Source organism: Augochlora pura, chromosome 10 (genome assembly GCF_028453695.1).
Source record: "Augochlora pura isolate Apur16 chromosome 10, APUR_v2.2.1, whole genome shotgun sequence".
Lineage (NCBI taxonomy): Eukaryota > Metazoa > Arthropoda > Insecta > Hymenoptera > Halictidae > Augochlora > Augochlora pura.
In genome coordinates, this window is record NC_135781.1 from 31,607,757 (window position 1) to 31,622,562 (window position 14,806).

A 14,806-nucleotide genomic window follows, 5' to 3' on the forward strand; every position below is an offset into this window, starting at 1 on the left:
TTCTTCCTTTATCAAAGCATGGAAACGAAGGTAAATAAAAACGATATAGAAAGAAGAAATTGTCTGATATTAACCCTTAATTATACCCTTAATTATAACCCTTTGAATTATATTAACCCTTTGCAGTCGAAGCCATTTTAACTGGAAATCGAAAATATTCCTTCATATTCACAGTGTTTCCATTTTATATGACCTGGAGCATTTTATTCATTATTAAATTGAATTTTATGACTTTTGTAACAGATAATGGCTCTTAATAGCTTTTTTAAACATCGGCAAATTTGATAAAGATTATTTTGAAGCGTGGCGTGACAATTTTTAGAGTCGCCATTCGCAAAGGGTTAAGTGCTAATTATATTACGAATATTATGAAATTCTAATTATTAATTCTATTATTAATTATAGTATGAAAAAAGCTATAGCGCAAGGGGTTAATATAAAAACGTCGCGCGAAAGTCATCGAATAGCAAGGTTATGTCACGAAATTATCAACAACCATCGAACCTGTCGAAAAATCGTCGCGACTCTATCGAACTCGTAGAATCTATGATTAACCGGTCGCCGACGGATTTAATCGAATATTTTCGACGAGAAAGCGATTAAGCACGCTCTAATTTCCCCGGGCACACTTCGACTCCCCCCCATCAAGCGAAACGTGTTCCCTCCATGGAAATTCGCTTCCGTTCAAGAATTCCCGGTTTTATTAAAATTTTCTTATCCGTTCCGGACAGATTGATGGAGCCCCTAAAAAAATACGATTTCCATAAATGCCTCTTTAGGGAGAGCGGGCGAGGGGCGGCAGGCGAGGGGAGGCAGGCGAGGGAGTAGGTTGGGAACTACTACCCGAACGAGTTACTTTATCTTAGGATGCAGTATGATGGTGTAATAAAAGCTTAAGCGGCTCCGCCGACGGATAAAGGTTGTTCCTCTTTTGCGTCCGAGCACGAAATTTTCAAGGATGCATATCGTCTGCCCGGCTGAAAGCCGTCTTTTATTACTTGACCGAGTTTAATAAAATTCCGAAATGCTAGCTAATTTAACTCGAGGATTTTTTCTTCTCCCCCCTACCCCCCCCTACCTACCCCGCTTCTCCCATAAGCGAAACTACACTCGATCTTCGCGAAAAGCCATTCGAGGATCCGGGCGACCAAGTTTTCCTTTTTTCTCCTACGGCTTTCGGGATTTCAGCGGTCACTTAAATTCCATTGGCCGGCTAAAGTGTGCTTCAACTTCGATGATTGGTCGAGAAAAATTCGATCGTGAATCGCGCGAGCCGAACGGAGGACCGGCTTTGGTTGAACCGTCAAACGGCCGATTCTTTGAAGACTCGTAAACGAACGGGCGAATTTTATGCGAAGTAAGAATGTTCTCTATTAATTGCCGAGCGATAAGGTCGCATAAATATTTATTTGGAAGTGGATTGATGGAGGAAGGAATTAAATGCATTATGTTGAAAGAATTAAATGTTTAATGGTATTTGAACTATTTCATTAAATAATTGGATATGTAAGTAACAAACTATGAGGATTACATGACGTCTTTGAGAGGTCTCGAGTGTCTTAGATACGTCCAACAAATGTCCTAAAAACGTCGTAGAAGCGTTCTACAAACGTCTCCTATTATAAATGAAAATGTCTTTAAAAATTTCCTTTGGTCGTCTCGAGACATCTTATGGACGTTTTTAAGACGTTTAGAAGACATCTCATGGATGTTTTATGGACGTTTTATGGACATCTTATAGACGATTTATAGACGTCTTTGAGACGATTTTTATGCTGTTCATAGGTCGTTTGCAAGACGTTTGTTATCTTGTAACTCAATTATTATATATTATATATTAAAAAATATACCATCACATAATTGTCAATTTTTCTAATATTTTCTCAGAACATTTCAAAAACAAAATTACTAGAAGAAGTACTGAAGTTGAAATCCCCATTTGAATATTTCGAATGATTTTAACCGTGTTATTAAATAATTCAACGCATAAATAACAAGCTACAGAATGGACGACGAAGCTTATTGCAGAAACTTTATAAAGGGAGGATGAACATTTGATGAAATTAAGTCTGCATTCAATTATTATTGCACGGCTGCTGCATCGTGTAATTAAATCTACAGTTAGCTAGTTACGTGTGCACCATGGAAACTGAATCTCCATGGCACGGTGGTAGATGAAATAAATGAGAGAAGTATGGGGGCGAGGAGTAAAAGCAAAGGCGCTAGTATTTTTTATATTTGGGACAAATTGTCGATATTTTATATTGTGACAAATTGTCGATATTTTATATTGTGACAAGGTTATGTCAATATTTTATATCGTGACAAGGTTATGTCAATATTTTATATCATGACAAGGTTATGTCAATATTTTACATCACGACGAATAAACTCGTCAAGAAAAGCTGCCAACATTTCGACAAATAAATAAGTCTAAATAATAATAATAATAACAATTTCAAGTAAAACATCTTAAACAATAAGTATCGATGTTCAAATATTCGCGCGAAGATTCAACGAATCGATTTATCGATAATTATCTCGATTGCTCGATTCGTCCGCGACTAATTCGCAGTTTGTTTTAATTAACGTCGAGACGGTCTCGATCGACGTATCTCCTTCTTATCAACTGTTCCCCCGATACCGGCTGGAAATATTCGTTTGTCGGTGTTATTCGAGACACGTTGCACAACGCGTCAATGGAAGGCCTTGATTTGGTGTCTACGTGCTTATCCGCGTGAAATGCGATTGCATACACGATACGAGGTATCGATAGCCCCGGCCGCCGTAACACCGCCCGGCCGAACATACGCTGCGGCTGGAAATAAATCGGCCACTGTCAGAATGTAGAATGAGGGATCTTATCGGTCGCACAACACAGCGCGCGCCGGAGAGCCCAGTTACGGAACGGCCGCGTGCCTTTCCGCGCGCGGTGTTAAAGATCTCGTTTCAGATTTCACTTCCAATTAATCGTTCTAATTAGAAACCCCGTCTTCCCGCCCGTACGTTCAACGTTCGCTAAAAACTTCATTAATCAGCGGCGAAATTGCTGAAACAAATAACGCGCGAATTATTCGTTGGCGAAATTTTAAATCGAATTGAAATATCGAAGAAACTCGCTGAAAGTTCGCGCTTTCGATTTTTCCCGTGGATTATTAATGCTTTTAAAAATCAAGATAAACTATTAAAATAAATATAGTAAATAAATTTACATTTTCATAATATATTAGGAGCATCTAGATATTCGTAAATGTTGATAATATAAATATTTGTTACACATTTATTGGATAATATTTCCTTTGAAGTTATACCAGACAGTAATTTTCCCTTCTTCATCGAATATTCCCTGTTTCTCTCATTAATCTTTAAGTATTGTTTAATATTTCGTACAGCAGCTCTTGCCGCAACGATCTCGATGTTATTAATTTACGTAATTAACTCTTGTTAAAAGAGCGTGCACGTGAACAAGCCCAATAACACGGAATTCCATCACGGTCCAATTTAATTCCCAAAATGCGAGTATCCCGGCTTTGCTGGACAATATGCGAACTTGACAATCTATATTTGCCAGAATTTCCGTGTAAAGTATACCGATCGCGACGCGGCGGGAATCATTGCTACAATAACGACGAATTGTGACATTACATGTGTGGACTGTATTAAATTCAGGACCGGAATTTTAACAGCGAAAAAACTGATATATTCAGCCTCGCACTATTTACACCTTTCCTTCGGTGGTCCGAGGTCCTCGAATTCCATTCCAACTCTGACGTTCGAAAAAATGTTGTCTCTCGAGGTAAACTGCCACCCCTCTCGCGCATTTCTAATACTCGCTGGTTTTCCATTATTTTGGCAATAACCAATCGGCGAGTCTGTTTCAAAAAGGCGCCCTTACTTCACGCCTTGTCGCGTCCTTTTGGGAAGTTGCTGGGATATGGAAGGTGGGGTTCGACAGCGATATTTTAACAAAGACGGGAAATTCCTCCAGATGTGATCACGGCTGGCCACCGTTGTAAACTAACACGGGAATCACCCTTCGGAACTTTTCTTTTTCTATGATACGTCTCGGCTATCGAGGCCGAGAGAAGCGAAATCCTAGAGTTAAGCGATAAAGTGTGCGTTTCTCTCGGCGGGACAAGTAATTTAAATCTAAATCTGGCAGATGTTAGCCGAAAGTCCTAACCTCAAAAATAGCCGGCTAGGCTCGTCCGTGTCATAAAGAACATTAGTGTCATGAAGAATATTATTGTCATGAAGAATATTATTGTCATGAAGAATATTATTGTCATAAAGAATATTAGTGTCATGAAGAACATTAGTGTCATAAAGAATATTAGTGCTATGCACTAACAAAGCGCGTTTCTGTTCCAGTGCCGAGGGCAGTGTTAAGAGAGCAGTACGAGGGGGACGTCGAGCCGGACGAGATTGACCTGATTCACGAGTTCGAGGAGGGCTTCGACAGGGCAGATTTCAGGGCTGAGTTCAGCCCGAGCCCGAACCTCGAAGGGCCGCAACCGCAGCCGAGGGATAACGTCTCCCGAAATTTCCCAACGGCCAGCTCATCGCCGCCGCGCGCACGAACAAACAACGACGGTGAGTAGGGGCAACCGTATTTCGGCGTATCGTTGATACCTCTTCGCGATACCTGTTCACGGTGAACCGATCCGTGGAGGATACCCCTACGCTCGCGCGTTCCCCTGCGAACGAGTTACATTGAAACCTTCTTGACACCGAATCGATCGATCAGCGAGGAATTATTCTTCGCCGCGGAATTCGATCTCGCGCGAATTTAATGTTCGACCATTGTCCGCGAAATAATCGACGCGACGTTCTAGAGCCGATTTTGCAATAGTTAACCTTTGCAGAGGTTTATTGTTAATTCGTCGGTGTTAATGGTTTTTAACGTTAGAAAGATTTAAAGGGTTATAAATATAAATGAGGCGAGGAAAAATGAGATTTTTGTTAGAATTTCTCGAAAGGGTTATTATTATTTTCATCGTAGTTTATTGTCATTTTCTTCGCTTGGGTTTTGTTATTTAATAGAGAATTATTATTGGAGTGAGAGTATTACAGCTAGCATGGTGGGCTCGGCGCTAATATTAGCGTTTTATTGTTTATTATCATTTTTGTTATAATCTATTATCATTTTCCTCACTCAAGTTTAATTATTTTCCATGATATTATCTCTGCAATTGCAACAATTTTAAGAAAACGAGGACTGATCACTGTAACTTTTCTTTTATTTATTATAATTATTATTATACTCTACTACAATTTTCTTCGCTTCAGTTCAATTATTCCCTAAGACATTACCTCTACAATTGCAACAATTTAAATAAAAATAAAAATTGATCAGTTCAACCAACACTTTGCATTCTCTGTTAACCCTTCGCGGTCAAGGCGCCTCAAAAAATTATCCTCCTACGTTTCAAAACAATATTTATCAAATTTACTTACACTTAAAAAATTGTCAAGAGCCATCATCTTTAATATAACTCATAAAATTCAATTTTACAATATACAAAACGCTCCAAATTAAATAAAATACAAACACAGTAAATCTGAAGAAATAATTTAGATTTCCAATTAAAATAATTCCGACCGCAAAGGGTTAATATTTTCCTTCACCGATCAACTACGATCCTCGACGCGCATTAATCGCGTATAACGAAGAAACATACCTCCCGGTTATGAATCCGACCGAAATTCGTTCGCTCATGCAGGTTTAATAACGCCATTAACGTTGTCCACTGTCGCAGTCGCCGATCGTTAAAACGATCGTCCGCGTGCCGCGGGCCCATCACGCGGAATCAAATACCACCGCAGAAACGTACCGCGCGCGATGTATCCCCCCCCGAATTATTAGTACAGTCGGTTAAACGAAATCGCATTATACAGTTCGACAATATTTCATTGACTTCGGCGCGCGGTTACTTGGCATTAGCCGCATTATAGAAATTAATTGCGCGCCGCGAGCAAGTCGAAGGTCGACGGATATTAACGCGCGATTGTGCGACGTCGCGTCGCGCGAAATCCGTATCAATTTAACAACAAATTAGACGACGATGACGGCTTTCGCGAAATAGCGTTATGGTTTCTGGAAATCTTGAGAGATGAATAAATGAAGGAAGAAGAGAATGGAGGACAAAATGGCGGACTATTGCGAGATGGTATTTTGGTTTCTGAAAATCTTGTGAAATAAATAAATGAATAAATAAATAAATAAATAAGGTCGCGAAAGGAGGACGAAATGGAGAACGATTCGGTGAAGAAGTTCGATTGCTCGTTGCATGGGGAACACGCCTGTGTTCGATCTTCGAGGTCACGGCTGCTTCCGGCCGGTTTCCCGAATCCCGCATGCACGCTTTGCCCCGCTTCTACGGTTTCTCGCATCGTCGTCCAATCTGCGCTGACACGTGACGTCCGCGTATAAACGTGTCCAGCATTAGCAGGCCCCCGGAATCGTTAGCAACCCGCGTCCGGGCCCTGCATCGATGCTGGAACGTAATTAAGGTTAATGCAACATCGATAGCGTCGATACACCTTCCGACTTGCACGGCTCCGTGAACGACGCAGCCTCCGATCCTGAAAAGAATTGTTATCCTTTCGGACGGTGCGACGTCCGAGTTTTGTTGCACTGTAAAAAGAAAAACGGTTTCTTGCAAGGAAAAGGGTTTCTTGCAAGGAGAACGTGGGTCGAGGAAACTGCGAGGCTGAAGGTGTCTGCGTTTATTTTATGGTAAAGGGGATATGGGAATGTTTATTTAAACTTTTAATAATTTTAACAGGTAGTGGGGAATGTAATAGTAGTTTTAAGTGGTTTTTGTGGGCTACTCTTTTTTTATTGATGCGTAAAATTCGAGGTAATGCTTTGGAGGTTAAGTTGACTAATGCGATATTGATATTTATGTGAAATATTTAAATATTTAAATATTTTTAATTATTTAAGAGTTTGAATAGCTAAATTGAATTTTTAATGTTCCATCGATGTCTTGAGCTTCGTCTCCTATTAAAAAATTAAAAACTAATGTTTTATTAAACAGAAATTAATATTTTATTTAACTTCTCATATAAAACAGTCTCTAATGCAAAAGGTTAAATATCAAAACAGAAGCTACAAGAACGGTCTACCTATGAATTATTCAAGATCGAACAAAGTCGCCGCGTTGGCTTAGAGACACGGACGACGATTTTCCCGTATGAAGGCAGAAAGGCAACGCATCGATCTAATTACAATGCGCCCGGCGTGTGCACCGAAGCGCGCAACTCTTACGGCTTATCCGCGGGTCTCGGACGCAACCGGCGCGTCGGCGGCCGCCTTCCAGTCTCGGCTAATAACGCAACGGCGGTTTACCTGATGCTAATAGGAAATCGATACCGACGGATTTGTAAACCGAGAGAGGCGCGTCGTGTTGCGGCCGCGGAAAATAGGCGCACGTTGATCCAGTACGGACGGCTGTGCGATGCTGTGCAACGCTGTGCTGTGCAACTGAATGCAACGCCGGGCGACCGAACGCAGCTAGACTTAGGGCGGCTACGCGACGGCAATAGAACGCAGCGCGGATGCTACGCGGCGCCCGGTTGTTGCTCGACGCATGCTACACAGCTCCTAGAATCCGGACAACGATCGGAAACGATGAACTGGCCGCGATGTTCCAATAATTTCTGCCATTGTTTGCCCTACGGGATGGGAACGGACGTCCGGGCACAAAGGAACGTATATGAACATCCCTCTTTTTCAGTCGCTCTCTCTCTTTTTATCTATATTTCTTTCACGATCTCTCTCGCTCTCTCTTTCTATCTACAACTCTCTCTCGCTCTCTCTTTCTCTCTCTCTCTCTCGATCTCTATTTTTCATTTCTCTCTCTCTCTCTCTCTCTCGCTCTCTCCCACTCGCTCTCTCTCGATCACTATTTTCCATCTCTCTCTCTCTCTCTCTCTCTCGCTCTCGATTTCTCTTTTTATCACTTTCTCTCGCTCTCTCTCGATCTCGTTTTTTATATCTCTCTCCCTCTCTTTTTATCTCTCTCCCTCTCGTTCTCTCTCTCAATCTCTCTCGCTCTTTCGCTCGCTCTCTCTTTTTATCTCTCTCTCTCTCTCTCTCTCTCGCTCTCTCGCTCTCTCGCTCTCTCACTCTCTCACTCTCTTTTCATCTATACTTCTCTCTCTCTCTCTCTCTCTCTCTGTCTCTCTAGCTATCTATCTCTCTCTCTCTCTCCCGCACTCGAATTTCGTGTCTGCGCCTCCGGTGAAAAAATATGGATCGAACGAACAGAACAAATATACGAGTACCGCGGCCGGCCTTTCGTCTCTCTGTAAAATTGATTCCTCTTTTGTACGGTCGTCGTGCGCTACCCACCATCGAAAGTTCGATTTAATGATTTCCGTTTTATGAATTTCCGACCCGCGTTCTGCGCTCCGAGGAAAAACACGGTTCGGTAGGAGCACCGTTTTAACCCCTTTACTGACGAGAAGCAATGGGAGGGGAAAGAAGTGTTTATGTTAAGATCATTTGTATGAACATTATAAATTGTATATGATTGTATATAAATTGTATATAATTGTACATAAATTTGATCAATTATATTTGTATCATATACAAATTAAGATAATTGTACATCATTGAATAGAATTTTATAGAATTTTATACAGCTGTATATAATTTGTTAGAATTGTATAGAATTATGTACAGTTGTAGAGAATTGTATAGAATTGTGTACAGTTGTATAAAATTGTACAGAATAGTATAAAATTGTACAAAATTGCATAGACCTATACAGAATTCTATAAAATTGTATTAAATTGTGCAGAATTGTATATAATCCTATATAATTATACACAAATTACATAAATAATATTTGCATTACCCACAAATCAAAATAATCTCTACACAAAACACTCGACACACCTACAAAAATCGCCTCGCCCTACCACCTTTCCTAATGGAAAAAAATCCACGTCTTCAAAGGGTTAATTCCCTATTTCTCACTAGACCTATTACCCTAACTATTACTATTACCCTAATCGCAGTTATATCACCGTCGCCGACATCTTCCACATAGATTTCTCCAGCGTTGCTCCACTTCACCATAGTCGCTCCAGAAATGTACGTTTGAAACGCGTCAGAACATCGTTTTCTAGGGCAACGGTAGTTCGCTCGCTCGCTCCTCGAACATCCGTACATGCATATGTGCACGCGTTTCCTTTTCCCGCGATGCATCTTTCCGCGCTTTGTATTCCGCCGCTGCTTATATTATCTGTCGATTGCAAATTTGCTTTTGCGATCAACCGGACGGAACGGTTCGAGAATGCTGCCGCCGGCAGGTTTGAAAACTGAGCCCTTTGTGCGATTTGCGAAAATACTTACGCGGGGAAGGATATTTTCCGCCGGGGCCGATTTACAACGAATTGGCCGGCATGCCGGGAATAGTGAACAATTTTTCGGGACACCCAGGGCGGAGCTTGGTGAACCGGAAGTCGTCGAAGACATTGTTCAATGGCGAAGCTAGTCTTAAATAAAACTCTGTTAAAATTAACATTTAAAGAACTTGTTAATGTTCAATTTTTATTTATTGTTAAATTGTCATTTATAGTAACTCACAGTTTCGATAATTTTATAATGAAACATACGTCACTGTGGTTTTCATATTAAACATTAATTAACTTAGAATACAGTAATAATGATTTATAATAATAATTAACCAATCAATCAGTTCGCCTCACAGTTTTGACAATTTAATAATGAAGCATACATCACGATGGATTTAATGTTTTAAATTAATTACCTTATAATAAGATAATAATGATTTAAAATAAAAATTGATTAGTCGCTAAGTTAACCTCAAAAAATTGAAACTAGGAAAATTAAATAGCTTACAATAAAATAATAATGATTTGAAATAAAAATTAATCAATCAGTCAGTTAACCTCAGAAAATTAAAACTAGATACAGCAATAAAAGATCAATAAATAAAAATAAATAATTTATRTCGACGAGAAGTCGATATAAAATAAATAAATAAATAATTTATATCGGAGYAGTTGAATATTTATAACCTAAAATTGTTAAAAGTGACTATAGCTAAACTATAGCTCCTCGCACGGCATTTCAACATTTATAAAACGCGAGTAGCAGCAAGTAGTGTTAAGAATTCACGATRGTTTAGGGTCGTCGCACCGTTGCGAACCCGGCCATAGTTCCGCTAATGGATTTCTCATTTTCCATTTAACTAATAATGCGTCTACGAGTAAACATCCTTGCGGCCAGAAGATAGTCGAGGCTATCTTTATAACGCCCCCGCCGCATGAACCGATTATAAGGCGACGGTGGTGGATCGCTCCGTCCGCGATCCTGTTAGCGCGCGGTATCGCACGGCATTATGCGAATGACTTTAACCATTCAGAAGACCGAACGTTGTCCTTCCGAAATAGCGGAGACGACGCCGGTATTCTTGGATCGTTCCAATGTACAGGCGAGCATTGCTTTTAATCGAATGAATTGGAATAAGAAAAGTCGACGTCTCGGAAAGTCAGACGCGAATTTTAAGGTTATTTTTTGGACGATGTTCAGTGATAACGATGGAAGAAAGAGAGAGAGAAAGTAAAAATTACTGAATAAAAAGTAGTGAACCTGGAAATTATGAAAATAATAAAAGTAACACTCGTTACGATGTTTAATAATAATTAACAATAATTCGTAACCTTATTGCTAGATTTATGAAACAGAGCTGCCATTTTGGATTTCTTCGTAAAAATTATCAAATTAAAATAGCAAAATTGAAGATTATAGAAATAAAAATCACAGAGAATAATAATAGTAATAACAGTGATAATAATAGTAATAACAGTGAAAATAATAGTAATAACAGTGATAATAATAGTAATAACACTAATAACAGTAATAACAATAATAAAAATGCTAAGGAGACTAAAAAGAATAAAAATAACTATTTTATCGAACAAATTCGTATCCCTATTTTTACAATTACAATAAAATAAAAACTCAAGGCTTAAAATAAAATATCAAGGCTCTGCCTAAAATATCAAAGCTTTCACTTCACTGTAGCAGCAAAAGAAACCTCAATTTTTTAATAATTCACCTCATAAATCATATCTATTCGACGCATAGGCTCGGACATTCAATTCAGGATCCCGAAACCCATCGCCATTGAAACTTCGCAAATCGCAAAGGACCATATATTTGGCAGAGACGTTGATCTCTATTGCCGTGCACGGTGTACGTTCTGCTACTTCAGAAACGCGAAGCGTGTGTCGTGTCATTGGGCGCGCCCGTATCGCTAGTAGTATAGACCATTGAACGGCGCGACGGTACGGACTTCGTGCAGAGAGATAGGAGTCGTGTGCCAGAGGTCCGACCAATGCGTTGCGCTACTACTGACTCCGCCGTGACCGGTGCCAGAAAATGCATGCAGAAACGGCGGATTGCGACGGGCCCGGAGCGATATTAACCCTTTCAGTGGAAAACGGGTGACCATGCGAAGATAACTCGACGAATCTGACGAATTAACTGAGGTTAACAGAAAGACTTACAAAAAGTAGAATAAAGATTGATTGCGTAAAATGAAGCTTCATAGAACGTCGACAAAGCTCACTTTTATTCGATAACATATTTACCACCGTCTATTTTATTTATACTCGACGCTATTTATTTTTATAGTTTCAGTCGACAATTGACTTCTGTTAGAAAGAGAATGATTTAATCAAAACTTATTTCCTCATTACACTTTGACAATTTCGACCTGACGAATTTAAACGTTATTACAAATATTTTTCATAAAATCTCTTAATTTCTATTTTGCATTAAAGAGACGCCTGGTATTAATCGATTGCGTATAAATTCGTGACGTCGAATTTCTTGACAGTGAAAACCGACTTCCGCGGCACCAGGACTCGAAAGCCGGCGTTTCCTCCGATATTATTTGGCCCCGCTTGCCTTAAAACTGGGAATTCAATGTTTTCACAGCTCGGCGAGTGCTTGGTCTGGCAATATTGGCAAACGCCGGTCGAGTTCCTCGTTAATTATTAGGTTTATCGGCGGCCCGTGGCTTTTTAGTCGCGAAATTCGAACGGCGCGTTTTCAAAGCGCGCCGATAACAAACGGCGGATCCGACTGCATTAGCGAGAAACAATATTCACGGGTCAATTGTCTGTGCGGCCCGGGATCGCAAGAAGTAGAATTCATCCGATCTATTACCGAACTCGAACGCGCGCGAGAGTGAGTGAATCTCGTTAAAAAATTTCGAGTTCGCCGATTAATGAAGTTTCTCGCGTGCTCGTAAAATCCTGTATTGCAACTCGCGACCAAAAAACCGACGCCACTCTGTCGCGTCGATGTTGTTCGAATAAATATCGAATCGGCCCGCAACTTTCACCGTGCACGATTCAGAATCAATTTTAATCGACGGCCGGTTCGCCCCCGTCCGTTTTCATTCCGCGTTATATAATTTTTTTGTAAACTATAAGCAGATTTGGTCGAACGGTGCATTGTCCGTTCTGTTCGATCATTCGTCGGAATTTCTATGGAAAATCGCGTAGTGGGTTAGCGTGCAGCGTGCAGGGTAGCGTGCAACAGTTGCTTACAAATCGATGATTGATATTGGTATCTTGATAAAGCATTGTTATGCTGTAAATATTTCAATGGTATAAATGGAAGTTGGTATAAAATAAGCTTGATGTAACTATTGATACTGTGATATATTAGTTAGTGATATTATGTTGTGTTAATGATTGATGATGTGATATATTAATAATTGTTGTTGCGATGTTATCAATCATTAATCTTGTGATGTGACAATCATCGATATTGTGATGCAATAATTATTGATATTGTGATATATCAAACAATAATAATGCGATATATTAATCATAAAAACAGTGCAATTATTGCCATATAACAATTACAAATATTTCGACGAGTCAATCACTGATATTATGATACATCAATCACTGACTAATCATCATCACTCAAAATCACTGACTACATCAATGACTAATATTATAGTCATCCTTAATATTATATAATCACTGATACTGCAATATGTCAATCAATAACATCGTAACAAATTAATAATTGACATAACCTTAACATATCAATTGCGAATATAGTACCCATATCATAATATAACAATTACAAGTATTCTAACAAATTAACCATTGATAATATAATAATATTATAATATATCAGTCAGTGGTGCTGTGACGTATTGTTATCGCGAGATTTACGTCGTGGTATCATAGTACGTCAAGGTCCTCCAAAATAAAGAATACAGCGTCAATCCGCATGATTTGCTTCTGCGACTGTTTTCTGGCCCATGCGAAACTTCTCGGAGAAAACATTCATCTTGAACGACGCGCCGGTGAAACGCGGCCGGATGCCCGCTCATAACTCTATAGCGACGCGGTAATGGCCACGATGAAGTAACACGTCAGCCGAGTAAACCCGCTGCTTCTTTTATCTTTTTCTTCGCTCTTCATACCCTGTTTGCCGCTACGCTCTCCCCCCCCCCCCCTCTCTCTCTCGCCCTCCCTTTCTCTCTTTCTAGCCGACACTTCTATCCATCTTTCTCTCTCTCTAGCCGTCACTTCTAGCACTCTCTCTCTCTCTCTCTCTCTCTCTCTCTCTCTCTCTTTCTCTCTAGCACTCTCTTTCTCTCTTTCTAGCCGTCACTTCTATCCCTCTCTTTCCCTCTCTTTCTCTCTCTAGCCGACACTTCTAGCACTCTCTTTCTCTCCCTCTCTCTTTTTCTATTCCTCTCTTTCTCTCTCTCTCTAACTCGTTTTTTCTGTTTGTTTTCTGCTTTGGCCCGCAGCTCCGCGGAACAAGCAGGAAAAGTTATTTTCCCGCGGTTTGACGCGCTTAAGACCTACATACTCGTGGAGGAGGGGGAGGCCGGCCATTGTTTTCGCATCGCCGAAACTTCTCGGGACTCTGTTTGATTAGAACGTTAGCTCTCGGCCCTTCTTTTGCTCCTTTTCGGAAGCGGCAATTTTTCTGATGGCTTCCGACGCGCGAGCGAAAACCGCTGATTTCGCTATGAATTACAGCCGCCGCGGACAACTTCGCGGTTGCCGTTTGTCGGATCGTGAATTTCACGGGCTATTATTACTATTATTAATATTATTATTATTAATATTATTATTATACTTCCCTGCCCCCCCCCCCAAAAAAAAGATATATAATATTATTATTGCTATTACTATTTCGCTTCCCTGCCCCCTCCCCCAAAAATTATTATTATTACTATTATTATTGTTGTTGTTGATAGTCCCCCTTCGTACTGTGCAATTTTGTTTCAGCAAATATTTCTTTACAACTTACAGTTTCAAAGATATTTGAGGTGGCAATAGTTTCGGCCCCACCCTGTACATAGCGTGGCGTTTAAAGAACTTACGCGACACCCAAACACAAAGCTCCGTCTTGAAAAATCGTCCGACGCGTCGCAATTACATCGCAGGATCTAATTACTCGCGAGAGACACCGTGCATAGACTACGGTCGGCTCGAAATCCGTCGCTGAGCGATCGCCAAACGGCCGTCGGATTTAATAGTCCCGTAAATTTGCCTAACTCGCCTCGAATGCCACCGCGCGCGCGGCACGGATAATATTCATTTATTCAGAGTTTCGTCGTATTTCGCCTCAAATATTGACTGCCGCGTAGTCGCGTAATTAATTCAGCGACAATCACGCGTCGACGTACAGGCCGCCGCGGGGCCCCTTCCCCCCACCCACACACCCTCTCGGCGAGGATCCCCCCAGGGGTGTGATAACGAGTAAATACGCGCGAGC

At 40.5% G+C, this 14,806-nt stretch overlaps 1 protein-coding gene across 1 annotated transcript in view; it reads left to right on the plus strand.

The window, feature by feature from the left end:
* LOC144475781 (uncharacterized) overlaps positions 1-14,806 on the plus strand; it is a 115,890-nt gene that overhangs the window by 73,663 nt on the left and 27,421 nt on the right. The window contains exon 5 of the mRNA XM_078192042.1: positions 4,372-4,593. Within this exon, the coding sequence (XP_078048168.1) occupies positions 4,372-4,593 (222 nt within the window). The remainder of the gene's footprint in view (positions 1-4,371; positions 4,594-14,806) is intronic.